The sequence below is a fragment of the Heterocephalus glaber genome, unplaced genomic scaffold, assembly GCF_053883595.1.
Source record: "Heterocephalus glaber isolate CG9 unplaced genomic scaffold, H.glaber_assembly_v1.0 deba00001454, whole genome shotgun sequence".
Taxonomy (NCBI): domain Eukaryota; kingdom Metazoa; phylum Chordata; class Mammalia; order Rodentia; family Bathyergidae; genus Heterocephalus; species Heterocephalus glaber.
The window spans coordinates 4,817,021-4,829,769 of NW_028258303.1; the positions used below are offsets into that span (position 1 = coordinate 4,817,021).

The 12,749-nt window shown below is 35.3% G+C and overlaps 1 protein-coding gene across 17 annotated transcripts in view; it reads right to left on the reverse strand.

Moving 5' to 3' along the window:
- Pdlim5 (PDZ and LIM domain 5) overlaps nt 1-12,749 on the reverse strand; it is a 258,113-nt gene that overhangs the window by 81,842 nt on the left and 163,522 nt on the right. For 7 of the 17 annotated variants that reach the window (XM_087215829.1, XM_004848089.3, XM_087215827.1 and 4 more), the window contains 3 exons: nt 12,222-12,239; nt 11,783-11,955; nt 11,408-11,444 (listed from right to left, as the gene is read on the reverse strand). In XM_087215829.1, the coding sequence (XP_087071955.1) occupies nt 11,408-11,444; nt 11,783-11,955; nt 12,222-12,239 (228 nt within the window). Of the gene's footprint in view, nt 1-7,665; nt 10,894-11,407; nt 11,445-11,782; nt 11,956-12,221; nt 12,240-12,749 lie in introns of those variants that run through there. The other 10 variants (XM_087215824.1, XM_004848090.3, XM_087215828.1 and 7 more) reach the window with 3 other exon arrangements.

The window sequence follows — 12,749 nt, forward strand, 5'->3', positions numbered from 1 at the left end:
ATGCCTTCTGTGCCATCTCCTCAAACAGGAGCAGTCTTTTCTTCATGCACCATTCTGACAATGAGCAGCACTGTCCTCATCACTGTTTCCAATGCCCTCAAGTCATCACCATCCTCACAAGCCTCACTGCTGAGGCTCATGTCTGTTCACACCATCACTACCAGCCCGCCTCACTGTCTTGTCTCTGCTTCATTCACCATTTGCTCTAGGCCCTGGTTCACTGCCTTTCTCCTTACCTCATTTCTATAATCTCCCTTACTGACTTCAATGCCATCATGTTGAATCACTGAATAATCAACTTGAAGAGTAAATTCTTTGATTACTTTTCTTTAGTGATGTATTTTCTGAAGGCTAACTGTTACACCAGCAACACTTCAGCCATACACTCCAAAATTACCTTTACCTTTTCCTCCAACAAGTAAAATAAATCTATAACCTGGACGTTAAGCACCTGTTTTTCTCATTCCTCTCTCCCTCTCTTGACTCTATTACTTTTATTCAACTGAACTGACCCTTACCGACTGAACTAATTTCTACCAAATTCAATGACATCAATTTTCCAATCTCCAATATTTTCTACAATCCTGCCAGCTCTTCCTCTAAAATACAAATCCATTCAATTCTCTTCATTTCCACTGGCTTAAGACACTGTCATCTCTTGCCTAAACTATGGGAATACTTATTCAGAACAGTCTCCTACTTCCATTATTTCCTCCTTATAATTTTCCATAATATTCAGACTGATATTTTAGAAACATACATCAGATGTTACTGCTATGATTATAATCCTGTAGTGCACTTCTCATTTAATTGGGAAAAAAAATCTAAATTCCATAACACAACCTTCAAGGCAATAAAGGATCTGGTCCCTAGCTACTTCTCTCTCTCTCTCTCTCTCTCTCTCTCATTTACTAGGCTCCATTCATAATCCCCTTAAGTTCCTTAAACACCCCAAGCTGATGCCTATCTCAGATGTCAAGCTATTCCCTGGGCCTAGCTAGAGAGCATCTCTCCACATCTGCATGACTGACTTGTTCAGATCATTCATGTTTTAGCACAAATATCTTTTTCCCTAATTAGTATCTAATGATCTTACTTTTCCCATCCCCTCAATATAATCATTATATCACTCTATTTCTTTATAAAATATATCAGAATCTAAAACTGTATTTCCCTTTTTATTGTACATCTGGCCCTCCAGACTAAATCCATGACAGCACTCTGACTCACCTATAAACTAGCACTCAGGCTGGTGCGGTAGCACACGCCTTATCCTCCCTAATCCAGGTGTTGCAGAGGAGCAAAATGTTTTCATTCAAATTACACATAATGATACTGTATTAAATTTCATTTTTCTTTTTTACTAGATTTGGTCCAGTTTCCTAAATTCCCAATAGATTTTTGAAGGATGATCTGGTAAGAGAATATGTATGCTATGTCTTCCTGCTTCATATTTCCTGTAAATACAGGCAGCAGGTTATAAAGGTCTTCTGTCACCAGTTGATTCTTTAAACAGAATCTTTTGGTTAAATTCCTTCAACCTGTTTTGAATCCAAACACTTGACGATCGTTGACCTCATTTCATCATTCAATTCAAAAAGATCTCAGGAGCTTTTCTTTGATGACCTGTCAAAATTATTATTTCCCTCAATCACCCAAAATCTGTTAAATTTTTTGGTACCGGGGATCGAACTCAGGACCTTGAACTTGTGAGGTGGGAGGAGGAGGAACCACTGAGCTAAATCCCCGGCCCCTAAAATATTTTTTAAGAGAGGGGAAGTGGTAGATGTATACTTTCTGAACCTCAAGTGATGCTGATCCAACATCCCTGCTAAGTGTGTCACTTATTTTAACAAAAAAATATTTGATTCCACTGATATAATCTGAGGGTGAATTTTATTCCACCAAGTTTGTTTAAAACTTGTTGTTGTTGCTTCTCTGTATTAAAACCTCAAATTCACCAATTGTCTGACCAATGATATCTAACTACATGAAGCCATTAAAATCTTTCAGAAATTCTCAATTTTTTCTTATGAATTACTAGAATATGAAAATAAAGTATGTGAGAAAAGTAAGTGTGTAGCACCAACTCCACACATTTTATCCTAAATTTTTACCACATTCTTTTTTCAAAAATGTGAATTTAGACTCTTTAGGAGTAATTAGGTGCATCTGCAAGATGAACACCTATTATAAAGTCAGACATAGAAGTAGCACTCAAGAAATACCTTTTAATAAATACAAAAAATAGAGAAATGGGAAAGAGAATACATACATGGAACAATTGAGACTGATTTTAAGATAAATGTGACCCAAATACATAGTTCTTTAACTAAGAAAAGGAAAATTAATGTTCATATCTGTACTGGCCAATTGCTTTACATTATATCATGTAATACATTAGTTCAATTTTTTATAAAACATTATATAATAAGCAAACCTTCAGATGAAAAAAAATAAAACTTGGTCTTCTGAAACGTCAATGTGACTAAGGTATATAAAAGATAGAAAATTAAAATTTCCATCATGGTGAAGACTGGTTATTACCAATGCACCTAATTAATTTTTCAAGTTGTGATTTCTTTAGAAATCAGGAGATGAAACTGCAGGCATTTTCTTTCATACTGAGTTTTAGTACACATAAAGTCCTTTTATTTTCTTGTTTAATTCAATAAAACAATTTTATTGTATAATTTCATTCTCTAAAGATGAAAATGGAAAAAACCCAACAGCATCATGAAAAAAGTTATTAGTGTGATAAAATTCTGCTTCTAAAGGACTTGGTGCATATTCTGGATTATGAAAATCAGTTTTACAAACACTAGTTTGTGTAAATACAAGGTCTCTGTAAGTGGCAACAATCCAATTCTAATTTGGTAAAAGCATACAAGAAATTCAAGAATTAAAAGAAAGTTATAAAATGTGAGTGTGAAAACAAAGAATAGTTAGGAATTTATGTCCTTACCTCATAATTTTCACGTATTAGTCTAGCAAGCAACTGAAGTGTTGTAATCGCTTATGTTCAGTAGGTGGCGATGTTTACACTATAGTTACAAACCAGTATTTGAATAAGTCAGAAAGATCCAGTAGCAGAAAATGAAATCAGATCAAGTAGAAATATTCTGTATTTTACAATGGACAGAAATGACATCCTATACCCAATTTTTGGACCTGTGATCTTTTTCCCAGTTGGAAATTTTTGTGGAAATATACATGATGTCAGCTAAAAGATTCTCTGATGTTTTAACGAAAATAATTTTAAAAAATTAAGACTATGCTGAGGAGGTTATTGGTGTTCTGTCTTTTGGGGAAAGTATGACTTTTAATTATTGTCTCATAAAAATATATGAATGTCAGACGAGGGTAAAATCACCACTTTCTCAGTAGTTTATGAGGAATAGTTCTGGGCATATGTCTTAATAAAGTTATTTAATGAAGGACTAGTATGTCTGTAGTACACAATAATAATCAAGAAATGGGATCATTCAGCAAACTGTTTCTTCATTAGTCTCTTATAGGGTCATGGAGTCTGTGAACAATCTAAAATTTTAAAAAACTTATGGAAGTGTTTATCTTGGAAATATTTATGTAGATTCTCCTTTTTAAGTTGTCAGTACAAAAGAAAAAAAGCTTCTGTGCCTGTAGTAACTTAAGATCTATTCTTTCAGTCCCAAAGGCCCACTCTGACAACATAAGCTAGAAGTCATGTGGACATTAGTGCTTTAGGGTAGCCTACAAGAGGGTATTTTCCCCATAACCACTTTTGTTTCATGAAATATAATTGGTGACCTAAGTTTGAATTGTTTTGCTACTCAAGAGTCATTCTTCGCTTGGTAAGTACAATACTGTTTTTATACTTTGAAAACTGGGAAGGCATAATCATATATATATGAGAAATACATATGATATAATATATATCAATAATATGGGATATATGATATGAGAAAAATCAAAATACATCATTCCTTAAGCAAAGGAGATGAAAGACTGATAAAAGTATTTTTTGACACTACTAATTTTAGAGAAATTTTTGCAGAAACTAAAATGCTATTTTATTCTTATATAAACCATACAAATATTTTTAAAATTTAGCTGGGCATGATGGTGCATGCCTGTAACCCCAGCAGTCTGAGAGGCTGAGGGAAGAGAACTACAAGCTCATGGCCAGCCTGGGCCAACTTAGCAAGACCCTGTCTGGGAGGGAGGGTATAGAGAAGTAAACAGAATTAAGATGTGTTATGTACATGTACCAACTCTCCATGATAAAGGCAATTTTTATGTGCTCCAAACATATACTAATAACAAACAACAACAACAAAAAGGAATGGGGATGTAGCTCCATACAAAGGCCCTGGATTCAATCCCAGTACTACAAGCAAATAAATAAATTGTACTGTTTGGCAAATTAATATATTTTAGGTATACATTTATTAAGACAATTACTTTTAAATGAAATTTCCTATGGCCTCCCATAATTTCTTATGCCAGTAGGCCACATATTATTATTTCTACTAATAAATGTTACTAGTAACATAGCTTGCTTGCTTTATTTACTTAATTTGTATTTACGGTGCTGGGGATCAAACACAGGGCCTTGCGCATGCTATACACATACCCTACCACTGAGCTACATCTCCAGCCTTACTGCTTTTCTAAAATCAATACTGTATATTCTTAAACTTCAAACATTTCCTTAGTAATGACTAATTACTTTTGTTGGTTTTTCCAAGTAGAGCACTAAGCATTTTATATACCTGTTTCTAAGATTAGCTCTTTTCTCTTCCCAGGATTCACCTTGCTATTCATGCTAAAGCACTCCGAAAACCCAAAGGAAGAAGTGTTAGGAAACAAATGGTCATTTAATGAAAAAACTCTTCCCCAACTATTTAACAGATAGTAACAGGGAAAAGTGTTAACTTTTGGTAACTAGATTAATCAAGGTATAATTATTCTCCTTTCAAGCAACTGAGGGATGGTTCCACTTTACTTTCACTATCAGTCTTAATGTCCTATATTTGTATGAAAGTTTGACCTTATGTTGAACCTATAATTGGAATATTGTATACCATACTATAGCCAATTTTCCTAAAACTCAACATTTAGAGAACTGAAGAAAACAGCAACTATATACAGTTAATAACTCATGCCAAATATGGCAGGACATACTAAAATGCTTTCATAGGACACAGAGACCAACATCCGGAGCAGAAAAAGAAGCACCACAATATTGTTACAAGAGGAAAACACTAGTGCTTCCAGTTGGTTCCAATGCAGAATAACTTTCTCAAATGCTAATCTGTCAGACGAGTGCAAGTACAGAGGCAACTGGTGCACGTTATGGACTGAACTGTGTCACCACCCACCCTAAAATTCATACTCTGAAGTCCTAGTCCTCAGTGTACTGAATACAGGTTCTCTGAAGTGGTAATAAGTGTTAAAAGAGGTCATAACAGTAGGACCCCAATTCAGCATGACTAAGTGTCCTTACGAGAGGAGGAGAAAAGGAAAATGAAGATTAAGATGGCAAGAATACCCTTTGCAGTGGCCTGTATTACACCACCCTTTCCCTAAGAGCTTACACAGTGAGTGGTGGCCATCTGCAAGCAGGAACAGACTTGGTGGGAAACCAACTTCAGTGGTGGCACCCTGACCTAGGACTCGCAGCGTTCAGAACTAGGAGGAAAAACCATTGTCTATTGTTTAAGCTACCCAGTCTGTGTATCCTGTGACAGAGCTGCCTAGTACAGTATTTTCCTAGTTTAAGAAGTAGATTAACAGAGCTGAGTTGTGCAATCGTAACACTCACCTTCAAGATGAGTCATTTCATTTCACACATAAGCCTTTACTTACACAGCTACAGCTGCATCCAGGAAAAATACAGTACTGAGCCAATTATATAGCCTTTTCTTTCTTCACAGAGTTCATACTACTAACATGTAGACAAATACCGATAATACAAATTACAAAAGGAGACATAACAAGAGAGGTAAAAACTGTGTAGTAGTCTGTTAGTTCCAAACTGAGAAGACCATGAATGGTTGGTGGTGGTGGTGGAGAGGGTGCACTGCTGGTAAGAAATGTGTGGTTGGAGTTATGAGAAGGAATAAAAACCCTTGCAAGAAGGGTGTGTGACTCAGCCCAGTCACTTTCAGTGGCATACCACAGGCACTGTGGATGGGATGAGTCTTCCTTCTGTGGGATTAACTGAGTGCATTCTCAGATATTCGGTATCCTCAGCCCCTCATCAGCACCCTCCTGACATATAAAGCTACATTATCACCTAACACATTTCCCAAGGCTACTCAGCAGCAGCATCTCTTCCAGCAGAGAATTTTTTTTTTTTTTTAGTACTGGGGACTGAACTCAGGGCTTTCACAGAGCTTTGTCCCCAGTCACCTCCCAATCTTGTTTTTACTGTGAGACAGGGCCTCACTGAGTTACCAGGTGCTCAGGCTGGACTTGTGATCCTCCTGCCTCAGCCTCCCAGAGTTCTGGGATTACAAGTGTGTGCTACCATGCTCAGTTCAGAAGGAAAACTTTTAAGAATGTAAAGAAAACAGCAGATAGGTTAAAAGAAAATTTATTAAGTGGCAGATTAAACAGCTAAGACATATTGAAATGCTGCAAATGGAAAATTATAACATGTAAATTATATTTTGCATGCTGAGATTAAGTGTTCATTACTACATTTCCTCAGTCCTCATTCTCCCTTTGTAGATTCTCATTTCATTGCTTCATTGATACAGCTTTCACTATATTTGATTTCTACATCAAATATACCTACCTATACCTTTACCTACTCATTTCTCCTCAGTGGCCTCAGATGTGATCAACAAAGAAACATTCTTCACTCAAGGCTAAGAAAAGCAAATGCATCTTTGTTTGATTTTCCTGTACCCTTAGCTGATCTTTTGCTTTAGACTTCCCTAAATAGTGTGGTTATAGTTTGGGTTAAAGATTTAAGGAGAAGGGATAGAAAACAACAGAGAAAAAAAAATGATGAGATGAATAAAAGGACCACAGAGATCCTGTGTAACTGTGGTCCAAATTAGTATCTAAAATATGATGATCCTATTGCAGGTCAGATTCTCCAGAAGACAGACCCAGTAGTTTCACATGGAGGCTGCTTATCAAGAAGTACTTCCAGGACCAAGAGACTCAAAACAGACTGTGTGGGTGGTAGGAGTGGGTGGACATTGAGTTGCCTACCATTCAGGACTTAGGACAGCCTCAGCTGAGCCACTGCAGCTCAGGAGCTAGAACAGGCCTTCCCCAGGGTGCCTCATTGGGCTGCAATGGCCCGGCTTTACAGCCCACCCTGACCTTCCCCAGCACCAGTTCAGCAGCTCACTGATAGGGCAGCAGAGGTGATCTGCGAAGGCAGTCCGCCCCACACTTCTGGCAGTAGTGCATCATGCCCTCGCTGCGATGGCTGGGTGGATAGCAGTGTCTACCACAGAGCTCACCGCACATTTTAAAGAAGGAGAAACACAGGAAAGAATGATCAAGGAAAAATTTAATTTACTTGGTTAAAAAAATTTCGTGAATGGTATAAATTTCATCACAGTGCATTATATAGGAAAATTTCAGACACCCAAGTTTTGTTTTTGCATGACATTATATGTACTCTATAGTGTTTGTGCTTTTGTTTTATATATATATATATATATATATATATATATATATATAGCATTTTTATGCCTCCCTTTTCTGGGTCTTCTTGAATCTCAATAGGAGAAACACTGAATTGATAGTAATCAGGGCCAGCATTAATAGGTATGCACTTTATTTAGAAAGCTGGCAAACCTCTCCCATTCTTAGTTTTCTAATTTTCCTTGAGAGTGGTTAGATATGATAATTTCCCACTATGAATGTTGTGGAAGTTCTTTTCCTACATCTTATGAATCACGTTTCTACACTGTGCTTCCCCTCCTACACACTTCAGGGACACTGCTGAGCCGTGTACTAGCCACACTCCTCACACCTGCTTCCTCTGCTTGAACACTGCCCGCCTCATCACACAGCTGACTTCTTTTCATCTCCCAAGTGCTGGCGTTAAGGTCATCGCCTCCCAAGCCCACATAATCTAAACTAATCCTGCTTGATAAGCCACATTCCTCTCACATCAACCTATTTTATTACCTTGGTAACAAAATTACCTCAGATCATCTTGTTTATATATTTATCTGTTATTCACTACTGGATCCTTAGACATTTAAGTATTCAGTAATTACTCACTCTGAAGAATTAATATAGATAAAGAATGGATATTTATGATTCATATGACATTGAATAAATGTCAGAAAAACAATAATTTAAAAATTATTTATATAGGTAAAACCATTTTATTCTTTATTTATTTTTTGGATAATTCTGAATAACAGAAGGGGCCGCAAGTCTGTATCCTAATATAACATATTAAATAAGCTCTAAGATGACTATCTGAGCCTTCATAAACAGCATAATGATATACAAAATAAGTATGTTGTTTCCTCAAGTAATGTGTTTTTTGAGGTAGGAAAAATACATTTGACTGTGTATGAAACACACTCTATCTTTTGACTGGTAAAACATTACAAAAAATGTTAACATTTCTTAAGGGTAACTTTCCGATTTCATGTAATAAGCCTATGATAAAGTCTGTATAAGAGAGATAAAAACAAGTCATAAATTAAGTCACTAGACTTAATAATATTTGTGCATGAAGCTCTTACAATTTTTGGCTAGCTTTTTAGAAAGAATAAGAATATAAGATAGCTCAAAAGATTCACTGAGCTCAGGGATTCAACTTCTGGCAGGGTCAATGGAATGTCCTTTGTGATCCTGGCTGAATAGTTACCCTTACGCTAAACATGGTTCACTTCAAGTCCACACTTTCCACAACACATTAAATACTTTAATTATGAAAAGTATGAAATTCTTATTTTCAAATGGATCTATTTCAAGTTACAAAGTTCTATACATGTTCTCTTATCTATATTAAGGAAAATGCTTTTATTTACCTAAGGCTCTAGTTCTTTCAGCTCTGTAGTAATTTTAGACACTTTGTTCTTGGTGGAAAATACCATGTTTACCACATCATCTATTTTTGTGAGGCTTTAATTTGATTTTCTTTCAGACATTATCTTTTAAGATCAAGAAAGAAATATTAGGCCTAGGAAATCCTGGTCTAATTTTCTGACAGAGGCCAGAGACACAGTAATAACTGGGATGGATGTCAGGATCCTAAAAGCACAGGTAGGCAAGACCTCTTAGCATCTGAAGATCTGGTGCAATAAAGAAAGACATATATCATGAAGTATAGTACATTTTAGATAAATTTTAGAATTATTTTAAAATATATATGGCAGGCCAATGTTTAAATAGCAATGAATCACCAAGTGAAATTAATATTAGTTTCTCCAAGTTATGAGACAGTTCTTGTCTATGGTGACATTAAAGTAGAACGCCTGGAAAAATCAAAATGAATCCTTGAATACCAGCAAGAAACTTCACACGAAGAAGTTTCATGGCACACCACAGTCTAACTGGTCCTTATTTATACGCTAATCTCATAGGATGTTATCTTAAATAATGTAACAATTCAGGAGAAGAAAAAAACAATTATGGACCTTTGCCATGTTTTATACACATATTTCAGTAATCAAATCAAATTTAAAATGTTGTCCAAGTGAAATGTCAGGATAATTATTTTTCCTAAGTGATACACCATAACGAGTCTTGAATGGTACAGTTACTAGCCTCAAGGAAACAGAACAAATATAAAGCTAAGGTAAAGGCAACTTTATTACAATACTTTTCCAAACTTCAAAATGCATTTATTACTAAATTTAGGTCTAATATATAGTACATTATATTATACGTCAGAAAGCATTTCTGGTCAGATATTTAGCTTCCATGGACTGCCCAAAAAACAGCTTCCTAGGAATAGCAGCAACACACAGTATTTTATAACACTAAGTAAAATTTTTTTCTGGTATCTCAAAATCATTCATAATATAATTTATTTTATGTTATTTTCCTCTGACATAAAAACCAAGCATAGCTATCTTTCCGTATCTAACTAATTAACACCTGAAAATTTACTATACCATAAAAACATTCAACAGCTTAGGTATAGCTCCTTTAGTAGAAAACAGGATTTTGAATCTAACCAAACCAAAAGAATACTGTTATATTCTCATTGCAAACAGCAGAGTTCTCTTTTTTCCTTTAGGAGCTATATCTTGGCCTCCTGCTCTTCTTCACATAGTCATCCTGAACAGAACCTGCTTTAAAAGATACCTAAATCTACAATGAATTTTACTAAGAAAAATCTCTTTAGCCTTATCTCCTTGTATTTCCTTTCATAAAATAATTTACAATAAATTCAAAACAATCCATAATAATGAACTTAAAAATGATCTTGGGAAATGTAATAACGTAAAGGACATATTTTTCAAATTAGACAAGGATATTATTTGTTCATATACCTTTGCTTCAACCAACCAAAAAAATCCAACTTACAAAAATTTTTTCCAAGGTTACTACCACAATAACAATGGAAATGTGTACATTCACTGAATAGATCTAGTCCCTTCATTTCCTTTCTATGGTTTCATATTTCTGAGCTACCAGCTAGAACAAAACATGTTTATTTTCCTCAGTTTCACAACAATAGGACATTGTTAGAAAAGTATAGACTAGAAAAGGCTCTATTTTTCCACAAGGCAAATTAATACAGATTTCTCTATGAAGCTGAAAAAGAAAAAGTGAATGAAAAGATGTGTGCTGGCTGCTTGGGGGGCAAGGCTCATAAATCACTGTACATTAAGAGCACGAGCTGAAACTTCATGGTGCCAGTCACGTAATTTTGTGTATTTGGGACTAAAGACGTGAAGGGGTATCTTTTCCCTGTGGAAATAAAAAAAAAGAGTGACAGAAGAGTCATAAGAAAGAGAAAGAGAGAAAGACCATACACCAACTCCACCATGCAGAAAACATGCCTTATAAAAGCTTAATTGTACGTAGCTGTTTTGTTAAATAGCAAAGATTTTAAAGGTAGAACAGTTTTAGAAATTCAGAAATTAATCTAAAGAGCCCTTCTGGAAACATCCAAATAAAGTGACTGCAAGACAACACAGCTCATTCACAGAGAGATTTACAGTTAGCAAAGCACCCTCCAGGCCCTCTGCCCATTTCTTATTTCAATATGAAGGAGGATAAAACAGACACTAAATCTAAACAATATTTACTAACTTGGAAATCTATAAATTGTACATTTAGGTCATAGTAATGGCACTATGGTTAAATGTTTAGCTTCTATTTGTAAAGACAAACGCCAAACCATTACACTTGAAAATTTGACAAACCAAACTGAGACCATTCATGAAAGGAAAGTACTCAATTTACAAAAAAGAGAACTTACTTTGCCTTTTTTGTATTATCAGTTTCAGATTCTTTCACTGAAATACAATAATATCCAGGATTAGGTTATTTTAACTTCAAAATCATTTTAACAATTATATACATCAATCATTATCAAATGTTCAAGGTTCAGAGAGTGACTAAGAAAAATTTCATGCCATGTGGTTTTGGCTGTACACCATAGTCAGGATTCTTCCCCTGCCGAACGTAATTCTCCTGGACTGATGATACCTTATTTACAGTACCCATGTTATGCACAGCCTAATTTAAAAGTGCACTGTCCTAGGTTTGTTTTGCAAGAACTGCCCGTATGTCTCAATGCTACTCTCTGGGCCACAGAATATTCATCCATGAGGATCCCCAGAAGCTCACTTACAATGTTCAGTCCCAGTGATCTGGGCGAGGATGCGGAAAGAGCGGGACTGAGTTGTTCCAGTCCTTGGACGCCAGTCTTCAGTGTCCTCCATCAGCCTCTTCTTGCTGGCATCACTGTGAGTGGGTATGTGGTAAAACTCCGTATTGCGCTCCACAATGTGTTTCCTTGGTGGGCTAGGGATAAGAAGAAAAAAAAAAAAAAGGAATTAAAAAATCTTAAATTTTATTAAAAGGATAAAATATCCTTTGGTAAATTATTTATATTTTATACATTTAAGCCTCAAACATCAAAATTTAAATTGCTTGCATATGCATATCCAGCCTCATTTTTGTTTGAAAAACACCTTTCTAAATAGGTTGTTGTTTTTATTTAGTAAAAAATAAATTTACAATGTTAATATAAACTACCATTATAAGGATGCATTCAATAGGAAGATTACCGTTTAGGTGGGAATTTCCTTTTAATTGAGAGAAGAAGGCAGCAGAAGAAAGATTTCCAACATGAAGAAAAGGAAAGGAAAAGAGTAAGAAAAAAGAAAACTAGAAAATGAAAAATCTACAGTAGTCAAAATCAATTTAAAATTACTTGTATCACTCTTATTCCACATAAAACAAAGATATGGAGTATGATTTAACCACAATTAAGTATTATATCAATACGCTACTACAAAAGTAGTGTTCACAAAAGTAAATAAATAACTGCATTGTTCACTAGCCTCAGGGACCAAGAATGGTCAGGTTATAGGCTAAACTAGTGATTCTAAGCACAATTTTGAAAAGGGTCAGAATTCTTGTTTTCTACAGTTTTCTCACTCATGCGTAAAGATATGCTTGTCCTAAATAGAGCTGTTACACAGAATCAGCCCTTGAAGGCCGGTGGAATATTAGAAAATACTGATACATTTATCAGAAGACTAGGACTGAAATCTTGGCTCTATCACTTTTTTGATGTGTGATTTCAGACAAGT